The 26,773-nt window shown below is 46.8% G+C and overlaps 1 protein-coding gene across 2 annotated transcripts in view; it reads right to left on the reverse strand.

Annotated features, from left to right (window-relative positions):
- The window catches only part of uggt2 (UDP-glucose glycoprotein glucosyltransferase 2), a 608,113-nt gene that overhangs the window by 244,191 nt on the left and 337,149 nt on the right, over positions 1-26,773 (reverse strand). For both annotated transcript variants that reach the window (XM_078221650.1, XM_078221652.1), the window contains 3 exons: positions 23,662-23,826; positions 4,431-4,554; positions 4,241-4,339 (listed from right to left, as the gene is read on the reverse strand). In XM_078221650.1, the coding sequence (XP_078077776.1) occupies positions 4,241-4,339; positions 4,431-4,554; positions 23,662-23,826 (388 nt within the window). The remainder of the gene's footprint in view (positions 1-4,240; positions 4,340-4,430; positions 4,555-23,661; positions 23,827-26,773) is intronic.

Consider the following 26,773-nt stretch of genomic DNA (forward strand, 5'->3'; position numbering starts at 1 on the left):
TATTAGCTCAGAGAGGACAGCCAACCCTCATTTACTGTGTCTTTCTCCTGATGCATGCAATAGCAAATAAATTCCTTTTCATTCTTTAATTATATACTGTCTTTCTCAGTCTATATATTGGTTGAGTGAGGTTCAATAAGTACAGAGCACCCCAGGGGATACCTGAGAAAATTCCTCTAACAGATGGGTACATGGGACTGGGATATTATAGCTAACACTGAAACATAGCTAAGGGAGGGACAGAACTGGCAACTCAATGTTCCAGGGTACAGATGCTATAGGAAAGATAGACCAGGAGGTAAGAGAGGAGGGGAGTTGCATTTTTGTTTAAGGAGAACATCACGGCAGTACTGAGGGGATATATTTCTGAGGGTTCGCCCACAGAGTCTATATGGGTTAAACTGAGAAATAAGAAAAGGGAGATCACTATAATAGCATTGTACTATAGGCCCCCAAATAGGCAGCGGGAAATTGAGGAGCAAATATGTCAAGGAGATTACGGATAGCTCCAAAAAAAATAGGTGGTAATAGTAGGGGATTTTAACTTTCCCAACATTGACTGGGACAGCCATAGTATTAGAGGGTTGGATGGAGAGAAATTTGTTGAGTGTATTCAGGAGGAATTTCTCATTCAGTATGTGGATGGCCCGACGAGGCCCGAGAGGGGGCAAAACTTGACCTCCTCTTGGGAAATATGAAGGGCATGTGACAGAAGTGCTAGTGATGGGTCACTTTGGGACCAGTGACCATAATTCCATTCGTTTTTAAGGTAGCTATGGAGAATGATAGGTCTGGCCCAAAAGTTAAAATTCTAAATTGAGGCAAGGCCAATTTTGATGGTATCAGACAGGGACTTTCAAAAGTTAATTGGGAGAGTCTAGTGGCAGGCAAAGAAACGTCTGGTAAGTGGGAGGCCTTCAAAAATGTATCAACCAGAGTTCAGGGTAAGAACATTCCTCTTAGAGTGAAGGGCAAGGCTGGTGGCATTAGAGAACTCTGGGTGACTTGGGATATTGAGGCCCTGGTCAAGAAGAAGACATGCATAGGCATAGCATAGGCAGCTGGGATCAAGTGGATCCCTTGAAGAGTATAGAGAGTGTCGGAGTGGAGTTAAAAGAGAAATCAGGAGAACAAAGAAGGGACAAGAGATTGCTTTGGCAGATAAGGCAAAATAGAATCCAAGGGCAAAAGAGTAACTTTGGAAAGAATAGGACCTCTTAAGGATCAACAAGGTCATCAATGTGCGGATCCACAAGAGATGGGTGAGATCCTAGATGAATATTTCTCAGCAGTATTTACTGTTGAGAAAGGCATGGATGTTAAGGAACTTGGGGAAATAAATATTGATATCTTGAGGAGTGTGCATATTACAGAAAGGGAGGTGCTGGAAGTCCTAAAGCGCACCAAACGATGAAGCCCAGGATGTTGTGGGAGGCTACAGAGATCCCCTAGCAGAGATATTTGAATCATCGACAGCCACAGGTGAGCTGTCTGAAGAATGGAGGATGGCAAATGTTATGCCTTTGTTTAAGAAGGGCAGCATGGAAAAGCCTGGGAACTACAGGCCCGCGAGTCTAACGTCTGTAGTGGGTAAGTTGTTAGAAGGTATTCTGAGAGACAAGATCTACAGGCATTTAGAGAGGCAAAGATTGATTAGGGACAGTCAGCATGGCTTTGTGAGTGGAAGATCTTGTCTCACGAATTTGATTCCGTTTTTTTGAAGGGGTAACCAAGAAGGTTACTCCTTCAGGGCAGTGAGTCGACATTGTCTACATGGACTTTAGCAAGGCCTTTGACAAAGTACTGCATGATAAGTTGTTGCATAAGATTAAATCTCACGGGATCCAGAGTAAGGTAGCCAACTGGATACAAAATTGGCTTGGTGACAGAAGACAGAGGGTGGTTGTAGAGGGTTGTTTTTCAAATTGGAGCCTTGTGACCAGTGGTGTGCCTCAGGGATCGGTGCTGGGTCCACTGTTATTTGTCATTTATATTAATGATTTGGATGCGAATTTAGGAGGCATGGTTAGTAAGTTTGCAGATGACACCAAGATCGGTGCATAGCAGACGGTGATGATTATCTAGGATTGCAACGGGATCTTGACCAATTGGGCCAGTGGGCTGATGAATGGCAGATGGAGTTTAATTTAGATAAATGCGAGGTGATGCATTTTGGTCGATCGAACCAGGGCAGGACTTACTCAGTTAATGGTAGGGTGTTAGGGAGAGTTATAGAACAAAGAGATCTAGGAGTACAGATTCATAACTCTTTGAAAATGGAGTCACGGTGGATAGGATGGTGAAGAAGGCATTCGGCATGTTTGGTTTCATTGGTCAGAACACTGAATACAGGAGTTGGGACGTCTTGTTGAAGTTGTACAAGATATTGGTAAGGCCACATTTGGAATACCATGTACAGTTCTGGGTTGACCTATTATAGAAAGAATATTATTAAACTAGAAAGAGTGCAGAAAGGATATACTAGGATGCTACTGGGGCTTGATGGTTTGAGTTATAAGGAGGGGCTGGATAGACTGGGACTTTTTTCCCCTGGAGTGTAGGAGGTTTAGAGGTGATCTTATGATATAATGAGAGGTATAGATAAGGTAGATAGTCAACACCTTTTTTCAAAGGTAGGGGAGTCTAAAACTAGAGGGCACAGGTTTAAGGTGAGAGGAGAGAGATACAAAAAGGTCCAGAGGAGCAGTTTTTTTCACATGGAGGACGGTGAATGTCTGGAACGAGCTGCCAGAGGTAATAGTAGAGACGGGTATAATTGTGTACTTTAAAAAGCATTTAGTCAGTTACATAGGTAAGATTGGTATAGAAGGATATGGGCCAAATGCGGGCAATTGGGACTAACTTAAATGGTAAAAACTGGACAGCATGGACAAGTTGGGCCGAAGGACCTGTTTCCATGCTGTAAACCTCCATGACTAGGTACAGAAAATATTAGGAAAGTTAAGAGAATGTTGTGTATTGCAAGGAAAATTGATTTACAGAAGTAGGGAAATTATGCTTCAGTTGCATAGGACACTGGTGAGACCACATCTGGTGTATTGTGAACAGTATTAATCTTCTTATTTAATGCAAGATATAGTGCATTAGAAACAGTTCCGATAAGGTTTATTACACTAATACCAGAAATAATCAAGTTATCTTATGAGGAAAGATTGGACAGGCTCGGCTATGTCAGCTGGTTGTTTACAACAGTAAGAGACAACTTTATTGAAACATATGCTGGCTTAAGGGTGGATGTGAAGAGGATATTTCTTTTTAGAATGGAAGAATCCCTACAGTACAGAAGGAGGCCATTCGGCCATTGAGTCTGTACCGACCACAATGCCAGCCAGGCCCTATTCCCATAACCCCCATTTACCCTGCTAATCCCCCTGACACTAGGGTCAATTTAGCATGGCCAATCAGCCTAACCATTTGCATATCTTTGGACTGTGGAAGGAAACCGGAGCACCTCGAGGAAACCCATGCAGAAATGGGGAGAATGTGCAAATTCCTCACAGACAGTGACCCAAGCTGTGAAGCAGCAGTGCTAACCACTGTGCCACTATGCCGCCCCACGTTGGAGAATTTAAAACTAGGGGGTCACTGTTTAAAATAAGATATCACCCATTTAAATCAGAGGCGAGAAGAATTTTTTTTCTGAGTGTTTTAGTCTTTTAAATTTCCTCAAAAGGCAGTGGAAGCACGAGTATTTGAAAGTTTTGAAGGCAGTGAGGGGTCCATGACAGGGGATCATGTCTGGGAGGGGCCCTGATGCCCAATGCAGGTCACCAGTGTTGGGGTAGGGGGAGAACATGCCACTGATTGGGGGGGGGGGGGGGGGGTCGATGTCCGTGGGGGTGAGAAGGGTCTCCCAGTGCACTATGAAATGGCGGCCAAGTGCTCTGAATTCGGTGCAAAACTCTCCACTCTCCCAAAAAGTGACTGAGTGTCGGAAGATTGTCATGTGAAGTGCGCCTGCAAGACTGACACAGTTCACTCCATTATTCGTGCAGTTATGACACTGCCCTGACTGAGTGATGTAGCAGGCTCGAATGGCCGAGTGGCCTATTCCTGCTCCACATTTATATGACTCTGCTTTCGATTAATGTTACCCCCAAAACCAAGGCTTTCATTCTGTGCAGTAACTTTTTAAGCGGAAACTTATCAAATGACTTTGTTATCTATTAATCAGAAACTGATATAAACACTTTAACACAGAAAGAATAATTACCAGTACCTTTTCTTGTGAGGTATTTCATCTGATCAGCAATTACTGCGCTTTTGTCTTGAGAATCCAGGAAGGAATATGTGGTAAAGTCATTCCAATCACTCAAAGCTAAAACAGAAGAAATGTGTTTAATAAAATGCAACTCTGGATTTAATCAATAGTAACACTTTTAAAATAGGAAAATAACTAATTACATTACCTGCCTTCGATGTAAGATCAAGGTACTTCCGCTCAGTGCTCAGAATTACAGGATTGATGCGGAGAACAACATTTGGCTGATCCATCAAGAAATCTACCACATCCATATGTTCATTTAATTGACCCTGTAATCAGATTTTTACATAGGCTAGTGTAATCCAGACTCTTAATGGGCATTAGAAATTCAGTAATTATTAAAACAATGGATCTTAACTGGAAAAAATAGTACAGATAAGTGATTGTAGAGTTAGGTTAACAGGCATATGTTTCTGCAGTTGCAAAAAGAATATTGTCATGTTATATGCATGTAATTTTAACAGTGGGTATCTTAACCTGCTGTCAATCACTATCAGCACCACAGCATGTGATACTGTAGTCCCAGATAACCATTGGCTGCTTTCCTCTTTGAGAGAGAGAGCAAATTAGTGGTGATTTAGCCTGTGGGTCATCACACCTCAGGCTTGGGGCAAGATTGAGAGAGCTTCATGGATAACCTCAGCCAGTACAGGAGTTGGACTCGCAATGTTAGCACCACAAATCAGCTCAGCCAACTGAGCTAACCGATCCTTCAACTCAACAACAGTAGTGGTGGAAGCATCCCAGTTAACACTGTCCTTGTAGTATGATTGGTGCATTTACATTGAATAAAAGTGCATTATTTGGTTTTGGAGATTTGGCTGAGAAGTATTAAACTGTTCATATCCAGCATAAGTAATGGTGTGGAAGTGAGACAACCAAGTATGAGCTGACTGCATGTAAACGGTTCTGCAGTACTGCAGATTGTACAAACTGTATCGTTGTTTTGGGACATACCACACCTCGATCCATCAAGCAGACACTGGGTCCAGGTAAGGTAGTTCAAATTTGGGGGAGCTTAATTAGTACAAGTCTACCAACTGTGAGATTTGTGCAGGAACTTAACTGACTTTAAGAAGGTCTAGTTTTAAGCAAAACTCCAACATAGAAGATTCCATTCCTGCTACTTGCTGTCCCTACAGGAGGTTATGGGAAGATTAAAACACTGAAGGTTAGGATAGGGAAGAGGAGTAACAGCTCCTAAAAGCTAAAATATGGCTGCCCAATAGTTTTTATTACTGTTCAACTTACCTTTGAACGTAAAGTTGCTTTTCATGCCAAAAATCTTGGGTCACTGTCTGTGTGGAGTTTGCACGTTCTCACCGTGTCTCGTCCAGGTGCTCTGGTTTCCTCCCACAGATATGGAGATGCCGGTGTTGGACTGGGGTAAGCACAGTAAGAAGTCTCACACAGTGCTGTAACCTGATGTTGTGAGACTTCTTACTGTTCCTCCCACAGTCCAAAGATGTGCGGGTTAGGTGCATTGGCCATGCTAAATTGACCCTTAGCAGGGTATATATGTGCGATTATGGGGATAGGGCCAGGGTGGGATTGTTGTTAGTGCAGACTCGATGGGCCGAATGGCCTCCTTCTGCACTGTACGGTTTCTATGATTTTTTTACAGAGGGAGAGCTGGGATGGCTTCGTGCAGGAGAGGAGAACCATCTTCTTCCCCCGAGACAGTTGACAGCCCAGGGGTTGGACTGGGAAGAGGTGGCAGCCACAGTCAGTGCTTGCGCACTGACGAGACCGGCAGCCAGTGCAGAAAGAAAGTGAACGACCTCGTTTGTGCAGCAAAGGTGAGCGTTCATCCACTCCTTGACACCCCCAGGCCTTCCAGCACCCGTCTAGCATCTGCCTCCAATCCCTCTGGCACCTCACGTCACATCCCTGCCTGCTGAGCCGCCACCCCCTACACCCCACGCTTTTCCAGCCATCAGGCTTTCAATCCCCATTTCTGTCCCCGCAGGAGAAGATGGCCCACAACAGGAGGGAGCAAGAGAAGACGGAGTCCCTGAGCTGTGTTTCCTGACTCTCTTGGAGGATCATGTGATGGACCTGTCCGGGGAAGTTGAGTAGAGGGTGGTGACTGACAGCAAGGTCGGGGTGTCCCACAGAAGTAAGGAGACACAAAACCTTCATTCGTGATCTTGTTCAAGTAAGTTGTGATCTGCCCAGATACATGCCCCTCCCTTGCACTCACCATATGTCTTGTTTTGCAGGTTGTGCCGTCAGGAGTCGGCATCCCCCTACCCCGGCAGCCCCCAATACGACCACCATCTAAACTGCGGAGGAACTCTCCGAGGAAACCTCAGAAAAAAACTCCGCAGAAACCTCCGAGGAAAGCACCTACCAGTCAACACAGGCATTGCGGAGCTGTATCCACCAGGACAGATACAGTCATCTTGGTGGGGCACATTAGCGGTGAGGTTTTTGGGACATTTTTTGGTGCGCACCACACACCTGTTGATAAACATAATGTGGAGGCGGAAACGTTAGAGGGCTTGGGAGGAGCAGGTCTCCTGGAATCAGCTGACCCCCAGCCAGGTGCCAAGCCACTGGGATCAGTTCTCCCAAAGCAGCTGGAGATGCAAAGGCAAAGCCGGCGATTGCAGAAGCAACATTCCAGCAACTACAAGGCTGTTTGGAGGAATCCCACAGCCTTCAGGCCCAGGAAGTTGTGCCGGCATTGTGTGGTATCCAGGCCAACACTGCAAGGGTGGCAGTGGAAAGACTGGTGTTATAAAGCGGAGTTGTATTCCCCCCCACTCGAAGAACTAACACCGAAACACCCAAAGAGAAGTACCTCACCTCATAATCTGCAAAACGTGTGTGTGAAGTGGTGTGACCTGCTCTTCAGCAACTTCTAGTGGTTAAATATAAAATAAATTCCTGACACTCAGTCTAAAATCAACTCAAAACAATTTATTTATTAAACTAACAGTGTACAAATTACCTAAACTATTAACAAACCAAATAAATCCCTTCTAATTATTAACTATTCCTGAATAAAACAAGATTCTAATGATATGCTATTCAACAAATACAATTCCCACTAATTAACAAAAATAGAATTTAGTCACTCACTAAATTACAACCAGGTATTGTGTCTTCCGGAACATTCTGGGCCTTCTCTGTCGAGAAATGGCAGATGGAATTTAATTTAATCCAGATAAATACGAAGTGATGCATTTCGGTCGATCTAATGTAAGGGGGAGCTATCCAATAAATGGCAGAGCCATCAGGAGTATAGACACACAGAGGGACCTGGGTGTACAAGTCCACAGATCCTTAAAGGTGGCAGTACAGGTGGAGAGGGTGGTCAAGAAGGTATATGGCATGCTTGCCTTTATTGGACGGGGCATAGAATATAAAAGTTGGCTTATGATGTTGCAGCGGTATAGAACGATGGTTAGGCCACATTTGGAATACTGCGTCCAGTTCTGGTCGCCACACTACCAGAAGGACTTGGAGGCTTTGGAGAGAATGCAGAAAAGGTTTACCAGGATGTTGTCTGCTATGAGGAGAGATTGGGTAAACTGGGGATGCTCTCCCTGGAAAGACGGAGGATGAGGGGTGACCTCATAGAGGTGTATAAAATTATGAAGGGCATTGATAGGGTGAACAGTGGGAAGCTTTTTCCCAGGTCGGAGGTGACGAACACAAGGGGTCACGGGTTCAAGGTGAGGGGGGCAAGGTTCAACACAGATGTCAGGGGGACGTATTTTACACAGAGGATGGTGGGGGCCTGGAATGCACTGTCAAACAAGGTGATTGAGGCGGACACGCTGGGATCGTTTAAGACTTATCTAGATAGCCACATGAACAGACCGGGAATAGAGGGATACAAACGAATGGTCTAGTTGGGCACATGATTGGCGCAGGCTTGGAGGGCCGAAGGGCCTGTTCCTGTGCTGTATTGTTCTTTGTTCTTTTCTGTCTGGAACTTCTTTGGTACCTTTGCTATGTAGATTGTGATTTCTCTAAAACACAGATGAAGCTATGAGAGCCAGCGATTCTCTCTCTCTGAGAACTGAGCGCTGTTATCCCTGGCAAGTGGCAGTTGCTCTCACTTTTTGTCCCATTGCCCCCCCTTATTTTATACCTGCGATGACATATCAACATTTCCCACAATAGGATTGGTCCTAGGTTGTCAAAATATCAGATTTAATAGGTCCTTGGTATCTAAGTGCCTGATTCAAATTGATTGGCTAAATTCAAAAGCCTGTTGTCTTGGTTAAAAACTGCTGCTTGGCCTTTTCATACAAATGTTTCAGTTTGGGCCTCTCTATGTATTTGGTCCTAGAGTCATAGAGGTTTACAGCATGGAAACAGGCCCTTCGGTCCAACTTGTCCATGCCGCCCTTTGTTTTTTAAACCCTTAAGCTAATTCCAATTGCTCGCATTTGGCCCATATCCCTCTATACCCATTGTACCCATGTAACGATCTAAATGCTTTTTAAAAGACAAAATTGTACCCGCCTCTACTACTACCTCTGGCAGCTTGTTCCAGACACTCACCACCCTTTGTGTGAAAAAATTGCCCCTCTGGACCCTTTTGTATCTCTCCCCTTTCACCTTAAACCTATGTCCTCTAGTTTTAGACTCCCCTACCTTTGGGAAAAGATATTGACTATCTAGCTGATCTGTGCCCCTCATTATTTTATAGACCTCTATAAGGTTACCTCTCAGCCTCCTACGTTCCAGGGAAAAAAGTCCCAGTCTATCCAGCCTCTCCTTATAACTCAATTCATCAAGTCCCGGTAGCATCCTAGTAAATCTTTTCTGCACTCTTTCTAGTTTAATAATATCCTTTCTATAATAGGGTGACCAGAATTGCACACAGTATTCCAAGTGTGGCCTTACCAATATCTTGTACAACTTCAACAAGACATTCCAACTCCTGCATTCAATGTTCTGACCGATGAAACCAAGCATGCCGAATGCCTTCTTCACCACTCTGTCCACCTGTGACTCCACTTTCAAGGAGCTATGAACATGTATCCCTAGATCTCTTTGTTCTGTAACTCTCCCCAACGCCCTACCATTAACTGAGTAAGTCCTGCCCTGGTTCAATCTACCAAAATGCATCACCTCGCATTTGTCTAAATTAAACTCCATCTGCCATTCGTCAGCCCACTAAATCTCTAAGCACAGAAAAAGCACCACCTTTTAAAGGGACCATGCAATGCTTTCTCCCTAGCATTTTACAAATAGCAATCTACAATTACTCTACCAACTTTGCAACACTCGGGCAGGAAATGGTTGCTAGGGGTGGCAGGGTCCAATGCATGGCTGAGTCTCATTAGAAACATTTCAATTCATAGAAGCAAATTTTCAATTCCTCTCTGGCCACAGGGGAGGTCATGATGTGGAGATGCCACAGGGGAGGTGCCAGATGACTGAAGAACAGCTAATGTGGTTCCATTATTTAAAAAGGGTTGTAGAGATAATGATGTGGAGATGCCGGTGTTGGACTGGGGTAAACAAATAAGAAGTCTCACAACACCAGGTTAAAAGTCCAACAGGTATATTTGGGTAGCACAAGTTGTGCTACCAAATAAACCTGTTGGACTTTAACCTGGTGTTGTGAGACTTCTTATTGTAGAGATAAACCAGGGAACCACAGACCAGTGAGTCTCATGTTAGTGGTAGGGAAACTATTAGAGAAACTTCTGAAGGAGAGCATCTATCTCCACTTGGAGACGCAAAGCTTGATCAGGGATAGTCAGCATGGTTTCGTCAGAGGGAGGTCATGCCTAACAAATTTGATTGAATTTTTTGAGGAGGTAACCAGGTGTGTAGACGAGGGTAGTGCAGTCGATGTAGTTTATATAGATTTCAGCAAAGCCATTGACAAGGTCCCACATAGGACACTTGTAAAGAAGGCAAATTCACATGGGATACAGGGTAATTTGATAAAGTTGATTCAAAATTGCCTCAGTTGTAGGAGACAGAGGGTGATGACAGAAGTCTGCTTTTAGTGACTGGAAGCCAGTGTTCAGTGGCGTACCACAGGGATCTATGTTGGGCCCTCTATTATTCATCATTTATATAAATGACATGGTTGAGTATGTGGGGGTTGACTACTTGATGACACAAAGATTGGACGAGTGGTTAACAGTGAGGCGGAGTGCCTTAGAAGATATAGACGGAATGGGCAGATGGAATTTAACCCTGAAAAGTGTGAGGTGACACACTTTTGAAGGAGTAATTTGACAAGGAAGTATTCAATGAATGGTAGCACACTAGGGAGTTCTGTGGAACAAAGGGACCTTGGCATGTTTGTCCATAGATCTCGGAAAGCGGAAGGGTATGTTAGCAGGGTGGTGAAAAAGGCAAATGGGACACTTGCCTATGTTAATCGAGGCAGGGATTACAAAAGCAGGGAAGTCATGTTGGAATTGTATAGAACCACATTATCGGGAGGATGTAGTTGTACTGGAGCGGGTGCAGAGGAGATTTACCAGGATGCTGCCTGGGATGGAACATTTAAGTTATTAAGAGAGGTTGGATAGGCTTAGGTTGTTTTCATTCCTTCCAAAGTTCCGCACACATGAGGACGGCCTCAACCGGGATCTTGGGTTCATGTCACACTATCTGTAACCCCCACGACTTGCCTGGCTTGCAAAATCTTACGAACTGTCCTGTCTGGAGACAATACACACCTCTTTAACCTGTGCTTAATGCTCTCTCCACTCACATTGTCTGTACCTTTAAGACTTGATTACCTGTAAAGACTCGCATTCCAACTATTATTTTCCAAATTGAGTTTGTGTCTTTTATATGCCCTGTTTGTGAACAGAACTCCCTGACGAAGGAGCAGCGCTCTGAAAGCTAGTGGCTTTTGCTACCAAATAAACCTGTTGGACTTTAACCTGGTGTTGTGAGACTTCTTACTGTGTTTTCATTGGAGCAGAGAAGACTGAGGGGCAACCTGTTCGAGGTGTACAAGATTGAGAGGCATGGATAGAGTGGATAAGGAGCAACTGTTCCCCTTACTTGAAGGGTCAGTCACAAGGACACATTGGTTCAAGGTAGGGGTTTCGGGGGGATGTGAGGAAAAACCTTTTTACCCAGAGGGTGGTGACCGTCCGGAATGCACAGCCCGGGAGGATGGTGGAGGCGGGGTGCCTCACATCCTTTAAAAAGTAGATGGATGAGCACTTGACACATCATAACATTCAGAGCTATGGGCCAAGTGCTGGCAGACGGGATTAGTTCACTTGTTTCTAATGTGTCGGTGCGGACTCGACACCCTCTTCTGCACTGTATGATTCTATGATTCAATGAACCATGACTGCGGACCTCCAGAACTTGGCCCAGTGTTAGAGGGTACACGCTGAGGGGCTCCAGAGCTTGACTCAGACTCAAGGAGTCATCGCCAAGGGCTCGCACACCATGGTGCAAACACATTTGGGCCTCCAGGACTGGCAGAGCCAGGTGATGCAGAGGCTTCTGGAGCTCACTCCAGCTGCCCCTTCATCCCATCAAGTGTCCCAGGGAGGCAGAAGGAAGCACTGGAGCCCATGCCTGGGCCTTCCACCCAGGAGACCTAGGCCATCACCAGCCCTTCCGAAACCCTCCTGCCTGACACCATTGCATCTCACGGGCAAAAGGCTGAATAGGATAGCACAGCTATATCCATGACACTTGAAAGTCAGCAAAGGGCCTCTAGGTCCCAGCCCCCAAGCGGACATCCGCCAAGAGCATCACAGTCCATGAGGCACAGAACACAGCTGACCACCTCCACTCTGATTTGCAACTGGGGGGAGGAGGGGGGGGGGGTGGAATCTAGTCGTAGCAGTCGGCCACGTAAAGAATAAGTTGAAGGATCACCAAGAGGTCATGGATAAGGCAAGCACTAGTTAGGGTTTTGGCAATTTATGTTATTGCACCCCACAGCTGTGACTAATTTGTCTGTGATTTCCGTACCCCGACCATATGCATTGAAGCTCAGAGCGTTGTTCTGTGTGATATAGACCTTTCAGCCCATTGAATCTGCCATTCCCAGCACCTGTGCCGAGTTTCTGACTGCTATGGTACTCCAAGCACTCAGCCAGAAATGCCGTTAGGGCCACAGGGTCGCCGGCCCCCACTGCTGATAGGGAAATAAGTGGGCTGAGCCCCTCTGCTCCAATCCCTGCCAACACTCCAAACAGGCCCAGCAGTGGGGGAGGGGGGAGCATGGAGGCCCACAGTGATAGATAGCCTGGTATGGAATCCCCAGCACCTTTGTCAGGGTACAAGAGGACATTGTGAGCCAGACGTCTAGCAAGTGGCATATGTGGACACCACACCTAGACAGGAAGGCATTGTGACAAGTACTGCTGGGGGTGTGGGAGGGGGGAGGGGGTGTGGTTCTGCTGCGGGGTCGCGTACTGGGAGGTTGAGAGGTGGCGGGGAGTGGATTAATGATGACATTCCAGGGGTAACATATGGGACTGATACCAATAGGAGACAGGTAGTCATTCACCCTTGCAGCTCATATTAGGTGCCAGGCTGCCACCACATCCCAGGCGGAATCAGCCTGACTAGCTCTGGATCCTCGACCCAGTCGGGGGGTAAACAGCGGCCCACCTCTCTTCCACTCCGTCCAGGCAATAGAAATCTGCTTCCAGAAAACGTGGAGCTGGTCTTCTTGCAGCCATCCTTCTGGCCTGAGAGTGAGTGCAAGAGGGACTGTTTAAATGCATCCCCCCTATATTAACAATTGCACTGCACTGCACAGCTGATTCGGGTGAATTAGGTGCCTGGTGACTACAACTCAGTGTGATTCAAGTGGGGATTCATTTATTCCACTTTGTGTTGGAAGATTGCAATCTGATTCGCGCCAGATGGGCTGGTGCAATCCGCACCTGTTTTGGTGCCAAAAATGACTCATCGTTAGTGTCAGAACTGTGAGAAAATTGGGGTGACCAAGCTGGTCTCTCAGGCGCGCTTGGCACAATGATCCTTCGACAATTAGTGCAATGAAAGAGTCTCAATGCGAATCACACCATTATGGAGGCTCCAGGCTCAGCTATGCACCATTAAGCAGAGGGAGCTGCATTTAAACACTAACAAGGCACCCACAATCAGTCATGCCAGGAAGTTGGCATCACGCAGAGCAGCCCCATGCTTCACCAAGTGTGAGCTGGGATGGCTGCTGAACGCTATGAGACTCTTGTTCTCCTGAGACCACTCAAGGACAGGGGAGGGAATCTATGCATGGAGCCAGAGGAAGTGGGCGGGGTATTAAATGAGTACTTTGCATCAGTCTTCACCAAAGAGAAGGACTAGGGAAGGGTGTTTAGATTGTTTGAGTCATGTTGAGATCGAAAAGGAGGTATTTGGGGTCTTGAGAAACATTAAGGTAGACAATTCCCAGGGCCTGATGGGATATGCCCCAGAATATTGAGAGGGGCAAGGGAAGGAAATTGCTGGGGCCTTCGGAGAAATCTTTGTATCCTCACTGGCTGCGGGGGAGGTCCCAGAGGATTGGAGAATAGCCAATGTTGTTCCTTTGTTTAAGAAGGGTAGCAAGGATAATCCAGGTAATTATAGACCGGTGAGCCTTACATCAGTGGAAGGGAAATTATTGGAGAGGATTCTGCGAGACAGGATTTACTCGCACTTGGAAACAAGTGGACATATTAGCGAGAGGTAACATGGTTTTGTGAAGGCCGTATCTCATTAACATGATCAAGTTTTTCGAGGAAGTGAAGAAGATGATTGATCAGGGCAGGGCAGTGAACGTTGTCTACATGGACTTCAGTAGGGCCTTTGACAAGGTCCCTCATGGCAGACTGACACAGAAGGTGAAGTTGCACAGGATCAGAGCTGAGCAGGCAAGATGGATACAGAACTCGCTCGGTCATAGAAGACAGAGGGTAGCAGTGGAAGGGTGTGTTTCTGAATGGAGGGCTGTGACAAGTGGCGTTCCTCAGGGATCACTGTTGGGACCTTTGCTGATTTGGAGGAAAATGTAACTGGTTTGATTAGTAAGTTTGCAGATGACACAAAGGTTGGTGGATTTTTGGATAGCGATGAAGACCATCAGAGGATACAGCAGGATATAGATCGGTTGGAGACTTGGGCGGAGAGATGGCAGGTGGAGTTTAATCCAGACAAATGCAAGGTAATGCATTTTGGAAGGTCTAATAAAGATAGGAAATATACAGTAAATGGCAGAACCCTTAAGAGTATTGATAGGCAGAGGGATCTGGGTGTACAGATACACAGGTCACTGAAAGTGGCAACACAGGTGGAGGAGGTAGTCAAGGAGGCATAAAGCATGCTTGCCTTCATCAGCCAGGTCACTGAGTTTAAAAATTGGCAAGTCATGTTGCAGCTTTATAGAACCTTAGTTAGGCTGCACTTGGAATATAGTGTTCAATTCTAATCGCCACACTACCAGAAGGATGTGGAGAAGGTACTGAAAAGGTTTACCAGATTGTTGCCTTGGAGAAACTTGATTTGTTCTCACTGGAATGACGGAGGATGCAAGGTGACCTGATAGAGGTCTACAAGATTATGAGGGGTGTGGACAGAGTGGATAGTCAGAAGCTTTTTCCCAGGGTGCAAGAGTCAATTATTAGGGGGCATAAGTTTAAAGTTTAAAGGAGATGTACGAGGCAAGTTTTTTTTGAGAGGGTGGTGGGTGCCTGGAACTCACTGCCGTGGAAGCAAATACGATAGTGAGTTTTAAGGGGTGTCTGGACAAATACATGAATAGGATGGGAATGGAGGGATATGGTCTCCGGCAGCATAGTCGGTGCAGGCTTGGAGGGTCGAAGTGCCTGTTCCTGTGCTGTAATTTTCTTTGTTCTTTGAGATGGTCAATGACTCAGAGGTCGAGCCGGCAATATGGCCTGGGAAGTGGTGGCAATCGGTGTCTGTCCACTGACATGAGGACCAATGCTCAATGCCGCAAGAAGATGACCTCATTCGTGCAGCAAGGGCAAGTGTCCATCCCATCATGGCAGCAGTTCCGAATGTCACGCCTGGAATGTCCACTCCCTGGCATCCCTCGGCCTTCCAACACCTGACCACCTAACACCTGTCTCTAACACCTGCCTCTAACACCTCTGGCACCTCCCGTCAAAACCCCTGCCGAGATACCACCCGATTTCCCCCACCCACTACACCCCCGCTACCCTGCGTCCTTCCAGCCATCGGGCTTTCAATACCCCCCTTGTGTGCCACAGGATAAGATGGCCCATAACAGTAAGGAGTGGGAGAGGACCAGCAGTGGAGGTCCTGAGCTGCGTCTCTTCATTCCATTCGAGGAGCATGCCATGAAGATCTCAAGGGGAGGAAGAAAGAGGAAAGAGTCATGACAGCCAGATTGGTGTACACCATAGAAGTGAAGATCCACAAAATTTTTCATATGACCTTTCTCAATTATGTTGCAATTTGCCCTGATGTGTGTCCCTCCCTTGCACTGAATCATGTGTCTTTTGCAGGAAATGATCCAGATGAGCACCTCAGTACCTCTGAGGAAAGGGGCGCCAGGGTGGCACAGTGGTTAGCACTGTCGTGTCACAGTGCTCTGGGTTCAATTCCAGCCTTGATGGGCCGAATGGCCTCCTTCTGCACAATATAGATTCCATGAAAGTTCTGAGGAAAGCACTGACTAGTCAACAAAGGCAGCAGACATACCATCCACCAACGCAGATACAGTCATGACAGTGGGCTATGTTAGCAGTGAGGCCTCTGGGACGCTGTCTGGTGCACATCAAGTGGAAGAGGGAACATCCAAGGGCTTGGGCAGCCAGAGATCTGCCAAACCCAAGAAAACAGCCGTCCCTGGGCAGGTGCGAGCTGCTGGGAACAGTTCTCCAGAAGCTGCTGGAGATGCAGAGCCGGCGATTACAGGAGAGGGTGTCAGCAACATTTCTGCAACTGCAAGTCTGCCTGGAGTCCCACAGCCTTCAGGTGCAGTTAATAGTGCCAGCATTATGTTGCAATCTGCCCTGACACGGGTCCCTCCCTTGCACTGAACTGTGCATCTACTTTTGCAGGAGATGACCCAGATGAGCCCAGGCCCTCAGAAGTTAGTGCCACCATCGCAGTCCCCGCTGAAACTGCAAGGCCAACACTGCAAGGGTGGCGGCCGCAGTGGGAAGCCTGTGGCAGAAAATGGATAGTGCGGTCCAAGGCATGGCAGAGACACTTGTGGCCTTGGTGAGTATGGCCCAGTCACAGTGGGCCATGGCTGCAGACCTGGTGAGTGTGGGCCAGTCACAGTGGGCCATGGCTGCAGACTTGGTGAGCATGGCCCACCCACAGCAGGCTATCACTGAGGGCCTCCAGGGCTTGGTCCAGACTCAAAGAGCAGTACAGCACAAGAACAGGGCCTTTGGCCCTCCAAGCCTCTGCCGATCATGATGCCCGAACTAAACTAAAATAAAATCTGCCCATACTCGATCTGTATCCCTCTATTCCCTCCCTATTCATGTACCCGTCCAGATGCCTCTTAAATGTTGCCAATGTACCTGCTTCCACCACCACATCTGGCAGTTCCAGGTACCACCACTCTCTGTGTGAAAAAATTCCCCCGCACATCTCCCTTAAACTTTCCTCCTTTCACCTTGAATCTGTGCCCCTTGTAATTGACACTTCATAGGACAGAGGGCGATCAGAGTTGGGCCTCCAGGACCGGCAAAACAGGGTGACGCAGAGGCTTCTGGAGTTCACTCCAGCTGCTCCCCCATCCCATGGAATGTCCTAGAGATCCAATGGTATCTCAATGAAGGAGGAAGGGCCAGAGCCCATGCTGGGGCCTTCCTATCAGCCAGTGTTCACAGATTATCTGGACATTCAGGGAGTGGAACACCTTTCAATTAATAAAGGGTTGATGGGCGGCCACATCCTAGCCCTGAATGGCAACCCTTTGTCCTCCCACTGTGGCTATAGCCTCCACTGTGGGTTGGCCTCCACTACAGCAGCCATGAGTATAACTGCACTGCAGAGTGCATGCAGTGTGAGGAGCTGTGTTAACACCTGCCAAGCTCCCTTGACTGAGGTGACAGCTGCCACACCTGGTTCTTGTTACTGTTAGTGGGCCTGAGATGCAATGTCTGCAGTCGGTCACAGAGCCTGCCCAGCAGACAAATGGCAGCGTAACCAGTGAGGCATTAGTGGGGTTGGGACTCGACTCCTTGTGAAATCACTGGTTTGGGGTGGTGGGGAGTTGGGGGGGTGGGTGGGAGATTGTCATTCAGCTGCCAGGCGGAACTTGTGCCAGTGGTAAATCACGACCCTAGGACCCCCAGACAAGTCCGTGCCCCTGAAATCCCAACACCCAACCAGACCCCCGACCCCACACTATAGCAGCACCTGATACACCCCCCCCCCCACCCCACTTCCTCCAGACCCGATGAGTTAATAAGATTGAGCCCTTAGCCTTTTTTTGGGAAAGTTCAACCCCTACAATTAAAACAGAAAATGCTGGAAATACTCAGCAGATTTGGCAATATTTGTGGTGACAGAAATAGAGTTAACGTTTATATCAATGAAATGTTAATTCTGTTTCTCTCTCGTTAATGCTGTAAGACCAGCTGGGTATTTCCAGCATTTTTCATTTTTATTTTATATTTCCATCATCTGCAATATATAAGTTACAATATATGGAAAAGATCTATTTAGGAGCGTGTTCTTTCAGTAATGGTGGACAAAGTGAATCAATTTCTAAATCCCCAGGGGGCGATTTTATGAAAAGATTCCAAGCGCCGAATGAGCAAGAAGATGGGAGTGAATGGCGCCAGTTTCTTTGGTGAGCCGCAAGTTGCAATCTTATGGTACTTAATAAGAACATAAGAACTGGGAGCGGGAGTAGGCCATCTGGCCCTATGATCCTGCCCCGCTATTCAATAAGATCATGGCTGATCTTTTCGTGGACTCAGCTCCACTTACCCGCCCGCTCACCATGACCCTTAATTCCTTTACTGTTCAAAAATTTATCTATCCTTGCCTTAAAAACATTCAATGAGGTAGCCTCAACTGCTTCATTGGGCAGGGAATTCCACAGATTCACAACCCTTTGGGTGAAGACCTTCCTCCTCCACTCAATCCTAAACCTGCTCCCCCTTATTTTGAGGCTATGCCCCCTAGTTCTAGTTTCACCTGCCAGTGGAAACAACTTCCCTGCTTCTAGCTTATCTATTCTCTTCATAATCTTAAATGTTCCTCGAAGATCTCCCCTCATTCTTCTGAATTCCAATGAGTATAGCCCCAGTCTACTCAGTCTTTCCTCATAAGCCAACCCTCTCAACTCCAGAATCAACCTTGTGAATCTCCTCTGTACCCTCTCCAGTGCCAGTATATCCTTTCTCAAGTAAGGAGACCAAAACTGTACACAGTACTTGAGGTGTGGCTTCAGCAGCACCTTATACAGCTGCAACATAACCTTGCTGTTTTAAACTCCATCCCTCTAGCAATGAAGGACAAAATTCCATTTGCTTCTTAATTACCTGCTGTACCTGCAAACCAACTTTTTGCGATTCATGCATAAGGACACCCAGGTCCCTCTGCAGAGCAGCATGCTGTAAATGTTTACCATTTCAATAATAGTCCATTTTGCTGTTATTCCTACCAAAATGGATGACCTCACATTTACCAACATTGTACTCCATCTGTCAGACCCTTGCTCACTCATTTAGATTATGTATATCCCTTTGTAGACTTTCAGTGTCCTCTGCACATTTTGCTCTGCCACTCATCTCAGTGTCATCTGCAAATTTTGACACACTATACTTGGATCCCATCTGCAAATCATCCATATAAATCGTAAACAATTGCTTTCCCAACATTGATCCTTGAGGCACACCATTAGTCACTGATCGCCAACCAGAAAAACACCCATTTACCCCCACTCTCTGCTTTCTGTTAATTAACCAATCCTCTATCCATGTTAATACATTATCCGTAACACCGTGTACCTTTATCTTATGCAGCAGCCTTTTGTGCGGCACCTTGTCAAATGCCTTCTGGAAATCCAGAAACACCACATCCACAGGTTCTCCATTGTTCACTGCACATGTAATGTTCTCAAAAGAGGGCGGCACGGTAGCACAGTGGTTAGCACTGCTGCTTCACAGCTCCAGGGTCCCGGGTTCAATTCCCGGCTCGGGTCACTGTCTGTGTGGAGTTTGCACATTCTCCTCGTGTCTGCGTGGGTTTCCTCCGGGTGCTCCGGTTTCCTCCCACAGTCCAAAGATGTGCGGGTTAGGTTGATTGGCCAGGTTAAAAATTGCCCCTTAGAGTCCATAGATGCGTAGGTTAGCGGGATAATATGTGGGGGTAGGGCCTGGGTGGGACTGTGGTCGGTGCAGACTCGATGGGCCGAATGGCCTCCTTCTGCACTGTAGGATTTCTATTTCTATGATTCTAATTCCACCAAATTAGTCAAATATGACCTGCCCTTCATCAACCCATGCTGCATCTTACCAAGGGGACAATTGATATCCAGATGTCTCACTATTTCTTCCTTGATGATAGATTCAAGCATTTTCCCTACTGCAGAAGTTAAGCTAACCGGCCTATAGTTACCCACCTCTTGTCTACCTTATTTTTTAAACAGTGGCATCACATTTGCTGTTTTCCAATCTGCGGAAACCACACCAGAGTCCAGCGAATTTTTATAAATTACCACTAGTGCATTTGCTATTTCCCTCGCCATCTCTTTTAGTACCCTAGGATGCATTCCATCAGGGCCAGGAGACTTGTCTAACTTTAGCCCCATTAGCCTGCCTAACGCTACCTCTTTTGTGATAATGATAATTTCTAGGTCCTCATCCGCCATAGCCTTCTTATCATAGAATCATAGAATCCTACAGTGCAGAAAGAGGCCATTCGGCCCATCGAGTCTGCACCAACCACGATCCCACCCAGGCCCTATCCACATATCCCTACATATTTTCCAACTAACCCCTCTAACCTACGCATCCCAGGACACTAAGGGGCAATTTAGAATGGCCAATCAACCTAACCCACACATCTTTGGACTGTGAAATGAAACCGGAGCACCCGGGGGAAACCCACGCAGACACAGGGAGAATGTGCAAACTCCACACAGACAGCGACCCGAGCCGGGATTCGAACCCAGGTCCCTGGAGCTGTGAAGCAGCAGTGCTAACCACTGTGCTACCGTGCCGCCCCCAGGACTACCACTTTCATCAAGGGTCATCAAGTATGCAATCCCCCATTTCCGAACGCCTCTGCCTGACCCCTGACTGGTGTGGGATTCAAAGCACTCATCCCTTGCTGTTCCAACAGCTGGTACCCTGTAGGCCCACTGTCGTACAGCAGCCACCGGACCCTGGGAACACAACCCCTCTCCCCCATACACAAGTATTGAACCAGACAGTTGAGCCCCCAACCTTCACTCAGATGAGAGCTCCCAACCTTCACTCAGACTTGAGCCCAGGCGCTAGTTTGCAGTCAGAGAACAGGTCAGAGTCAGACTTGTATGGTACCGGATCTGTACCACAGCGTGATGCATAGCGAATCATCATAACCCTACCTGGACCAGTAACTCACTAACATGGCCAACCAAGGCCCATCACCCTTGTGATGTTAATGGGACCCATGGTGGGTAGTGGGGACAGGGGGTAGGAGGTGGAGGTTCACATGCCCCCTAGTCATAGAATCTTGTGGCGGAGGGTCTCCCTCATTGCTCTGCCCTGCCAGACCCTTGCTGCCGCACGTCCTCCATCCCCTGTCTCCTCTTCGGCCTTCTCCTCCACATCCTCATGGGTCCCCTCCTCCTCAGAGGCGTCCGCCTGTTCACACTCCTTCAGGAATTCTCCCCACTGCTGCGGCAGGTTATGGAGCGCACAATAAGGCAAGATGGTGTGCGAGACTCTCATGGGGCTGTACTGGTGGGGCTTGCCATAGTCAAGGCAGCGGAACCAAATCTTCGGGATCTCGAAGCACCACTCACCGGTGGACTGGTTGGCAGCGCATGCCTCATTAGAATGGGTCTCCCCATTGGTCTCTGACCTCCCGCACAGGTGTCATAGCCAAAAGCTTAGTGGATAGCCCTTGTCCTCCACAAACCATCCTGGCAGCGATGGGCTGGTCTTCGAAGACCCTGGGGATTTCAGACTTCTGCAAGATGAAGTTATTGTGCACGCTCCCCGGGTGGTGTGCACACACATGCATGACATTCTTCTTGGGTCGCAAGCCAGCTGAATATTCAGGGAGTGGAACCCCTTCCTGTTCACAGAGCACAGTGCTTGATGTTTTGGGGACCACAGGGCCATGTGAATGCAATTAATACCCCTTGCATATTCAGCACACTGGCAATGGTGGCAAAGGCTACAGTGCTGCCGGGCCTGGCCCACGTCGAAATTGATATACTGGCTTGCCGGGCAAACAGGGCATCCTTAACCTCACGGACACACTTGTGGACCAAGGATTGGGAAATCCCACAGAGGTCTTCGCTAATGGCCTGTAAAGGCCCGGTTGCGTAAAGGGTTTAGGGCTGCCATAACCTTCACTGCTATCGTGAACAGGTGTACCCCTGTCCCCAAGGTGCTGAGCCCGCGAGGACCTGACAGGTGCTGCACCATCTCCTTGCTGAGTCGGAGCCTGCAGCAGCACACGGCGTCTGTCAGTTCATTAAAGGACATGCGTGTCCTGAACTGCCGGGGTCTCCTCCTCCTCTGGCCCCCTCCTCGGACCATTGGGTGACAACCTCCTCAACTAGCAGGCCTGTCTGCCTGCTGCAACCTTTAAAGAACGACGAGCAGGTAGATTGGCTCCATACCAACACCATGATTGCGGCTGAGAACACCCCCGACCCCTGCCCCTCCTCCCCACTATGGCAGGTTGGTGCTGAGCGGTACTCACCTCCTCGCCGCTCACCTTCATCACTGCTGCACCTGAAACTCACTTATAGGTCAAATGGGATGAAGGAGTACAATATAAAGGGAAAGACTCTTAGTACTGTAGAGGATCAGAAGGACCTTGGGGTCTGGGTCCATAGGACTCTGAAATCGGCCCCGCAGGTGGAGGAGGTGGTTAAGAAGGCGTTTGGTGTGCTGGCCTTTATCAATCGAGGGATTGAGTTTAGGAGTCCGGGGATAATGATGCAGCTATATAAGATCCTCGTCAGACCCCACTTGGAGTACTGTGCTCAGTTCTGGTCACCTCACTATAGGAAAAGATTGAAAGGGTGCAGAGGAGATTTACAAGGATGTTGCCTGGATTGAGTGGCATGCCTTATGAGGATAGACTGAGGGAGCTCGGTCTTTTCTCCTTGGAGAGACGAAGGATGAGAGGAGACCTAATAGAGGTGTATAAGATGTTGAAAGGCATAGATCGGGTGGACTCTCAGAGGCTTTTTCCCAGGGTGGAAATGTCTGCTATGAGAGGACACAGGTTTAAGGTGCTGGGGGGTAGGTACAGGGGAGATGTTAGGGGTAAGTTTTTCACCCAGAGGGTGGTGGGCAAGTGGAATCGGCTGCCGTCAGTGGTGGTGGAGGCGAACTCAATAGGGTCTTTTAAGAGACTCCTGGATGAGTACATGGAGCTTAATAGGATGGAGGGTTATAGGTAGGTCTAGAAGGTAGGGATGTGTTCGGCACAACTTGTGGGCCGAGGGACCTGTTTGTGCTGTAGTTTTTCTATGTTCTAGAACATAGAACATTTAAAAAATGCAGCACAAACAGGCGCTTCGGCCCACAAGTTGCGCCGATCATGTCCCTACCTACCTAGGCTTATATATAGGCTTACCTGTAACCCTCAATCCTATTAATTCCCATGTACTCATCCAGAAGTCTATAGAATATATATGGAGTATTTGACATTTTCGCCAGTGTGACATCTGACCGACAAAGTAGTTAAGATTAAGTAAGTGAGGAGGGACGATTGCATGCCACTCGCTAATTCTAATGTAATGCATTCAAATGCACAAAGCTGTTCATACCTGGAAAAAGTAGCTGGTAAAATGGGAAACTAGGTACGTTGCTGAAATGTTGATTCACAAGCAATCTTAACACCTTGCTTCACCAAACCAAGGGTGGGACAAGCTCTTAAGATGGTGCCTCAGATATATATTCCCATTGTCAGGTCCATAGATTTCTTCAAGAAATTCAATAAATAACCTGCTGATCCTATTAGCATGATGCTAATCACTAGTTGGTCTTTGTTGTTTAAAATAATCCATCACACTACTCATTTTTAGTTTCAAAGAGGTTTCCTGATAATTAAGTTTTATAATTCTGTAATTGGACAAATCATCCTTGGCTCTTTTTAAAAATAAGAATCATCTGTAATGCAGTGCTTGTCCAGTGAGTTCTGAAATTAGAAAAACTAGTTTAAGAATCGATAGTCAGACTTATACCTACCGACCACATATTATGACACTTAAAATATATAAAACATACCATGAAAACTGCCTTCTGAAAAAACCCTGCTGCATCCATCATCTTTTGAAGGATAATAGTTTCCAACTCGTCAGGATCCAACTCATCTATGTTAAAGGGAATGCCATTAAAGAGACCTTGTGGCAGTGAACCCAAGCCAGTGGTTTCATAAAAGCTTGCTCCTGCCTATTCAAATCAGAAGTGAGACAGATATTAATATAGGATTTACCCTATATAACAAAAGAAATCTTAAAATTATTACATCTATGATACTTAACCTGACAGCTTGACACTTGTAGTGTGAGCAGTACAAAAACATTGGCTCACGTTCAAAGCTATTTTATTAATTTTAACAAATATTGTAAAAATGATCAACTAGACTAGGTAAGTACATTCGCTGCTCCTTCTAGATTTGAACCTTTTGGATCAAAAAGTTCCACTTCCCATGATCTGCTGAGTAAACTGATCTTAGCGATAATTTGATTAGTATAGTCAGCCTCTTGGATGAGTGAGGGGATGTGGTGCAAACAAGAAAATCAACTGGACTCCCCCACTCCTTGATGCAGTCTTGCTGCTACTCCTGAAAAGTACAAATGCATGAATGTCACAGAGAAAAAGATCAGGCTTGGTTTTAATACCCTTTAGGTTGTTGTCTCTTCTGTGTAGGATACATGACAAACAGCACTTGGGCAAGTATGGGCAGCACAGTGATTTGCACTGGGGCCTCAGTGCCAGGAACCCAGGTTCAATTCCAGCCTCAGGTGACTGTGTGAAGTTTGCACATTCTCCCACTGTCTGCACGGGTTTGCTCTGGATGCTCCAGTTTCCTCCCACATTCCAAAGATGTGCAGGTTATATGGATTGGCCATGCTAAATTGCCCCTTAGTGTCCTAGGATGTGTGGGTTAGGGAGATTAGTGTTTTTAAAAGTTTATTTATTGTTACAAGTAGGCTTGCTGCAATTAAGTTACTGTGAAAATCCCCTAGTCGCCACACTCCGATGTTTGTTTGGGTACACTGAGCAAGAATTTAGCACGGCCAATGCAACTAACCAGCATGTCTTTCCGACAATGGGAGGAAGCCAGAGCACCTGAAGGAAGCCCAGACAGACATGGGAGAACGTGCAGATTCCGCACAGACAGCGACCCAAGCCAGGAATCGAACCCGGGTCCTTGGCGTTGTGAGGTAGTAGAGCCGCCCAGGGATAAATACGTGGGCTTACAGAGTTAGAGTCTGGGTGGATGCTCTTTGGAGTGTTGGTGCAGACTTTATGGTTTGAACAGCCTGCTTCTGCACTGTAGGGATTCAATGATTCTAAGTACCTTAGAACTGCCACAAGTCATTGGGCTGTATTTCAGGAGAGAAGTAAGAAAAAAATCTTTAAACTTACTGAAAAATAAAAATAAAACCTTGCCTGGAAATTAAGAGTCAACATGTACTGCTAGGAAATGTTCTTTGCACGATGCAATCAGCTAACAACTTGGACAGGTATGGTAATGCCTATAGCATTAGATGATTGCAAGGGATTATATCTGAAGTATTTGCCTCCTTGACAACATTGTGATCCAATATGTTTTTGTGGCATTTAACAATAGTGGAAGTTTAGGTTTGACAGGGTTCATGGTTTCAACCCTTGCATTTTTTGAGAAACAGATGGCACGGTGGTTAGCACTGCTACTTCAGCGCCAGGGACCCGGGTTCAATTCGAGCCTTGGGTGACTTTCTCGTAGAGTCTACAAGTTGTCTGTGTCTGCGTGGGTTTCCTCCAGGTGCTCCTGTTTCCTCCCACAGTCCGAAAGATGTGCAGGTTAGGTGGATTAGCCATGATAAATTGCCCCTTCACGTTCCAAAGTAGAAGGTTTGGTGGATCCATGGTAAATGTGTGGGGTTACAGTGATATGGTGGGGGAAAGGGCCTGGGTAGGGCACTCCGTCAGAGTGAGTTTGTGCAGACTCGATGGGTCAAATGGCCTTCTTCTGCATGATAGGGATTCTATGATTGAACCTTCAGGTGGCTGAAAGGTAAACTGGAGCTGCAACTGTCCAGGAAAAAAACAAACATAAATGGAAACAAAAATGTCAAGTTTCTGGGGAAACTGACATTGGTTGAAACTAGGAAGAAATGCAAAGAGCCATTTGAGCTACTGGTGCAATAGATAGGCCAAAGAACATGGAGGCTGGGTCCAGGAATCGTGAATAGGTTTCTGCAGCTGTTTGTGACATGAAGATAACATTGATGGATCCAGAGCACCAATACAGGTGTGACCAGAGCAGAGATTCTCCAGACATGTGTCATGTTGATGCCTAAGCATTTTGGGTTGGGTTGCTGGCTGAAGATCAAGAAAAATTCTCAAAGGTAAGGAGCTGGAATTCTATCAAACTTCAGAGCATTGAAGAACTTTTCACTTGATATTTTTGCTGTCTGTTTTGATTGGACTGCTTAGTAAAACTGTGGGACCTATTTTTGCTGTATCTGCTGCATCAGATTCCTAGAATGGCAGGATTGTTGTACAAGGAGAGATTGGGTTGACTTGGTCTGTATTGATCGGAGTTTAGAAAAATGAGATGGAATTCTGACAGGATTAGACAGGCTGGATGTAGGGGTGTTGTTTCCACTGGCTGCAGGGTTTAGAACAAGGACTCTCAGTCTCTGGATATGGGGTAAGTCACTTAGGACTGAGCTGAGAAGAAACTTCTTCACACAGAGAATGGTGAACTTGTGAAATTCTCAAATCATCGAAGGCTGTGGAGGCCAAGTCATAGAATCCCAATAGTGCAGAAGGAGGCCATTTGACCCATTGAACCTCCACCGACAACAATCCCACCCAGGCCCTAGCCTCGTAACACCACATATTTACCCTGCTAATCCCCCTGACATTAAAGGTTAATTTAGCATGGTCAATCCACCTAAATTGCACATCTCTGGACTGTGGGAGGAAACTGGAACATTCGGAGGAAACCCACACAGACACAGGGAGAATGTGCAAACTCCACACACATGGTCACTCAAGGCCAGAATTGAACCTGGGTCCCTGGTGCTGTGAAGCAGCAGCAATAACCACGGTGCCATCCATATTCAGTCACTGAATATATTTGAGGAGGAAATAGATTTTTAGACTCTAAAAGCATCAAGTG

Source organism: Mustelus asterias, chromosome 10 (assembly GCF_964213995.1).
Source record: "Mustelus asterias chromosome 10, sMusAst1.hap1.1, whole genome shotgun sequence".
Taxonomy (NCBI): Eukaryota; Metazoa; Chordata; class Chondrichthyes; order Carcharhiniformes; family Triakidae; genus Mustelus; species Mustelus asterias.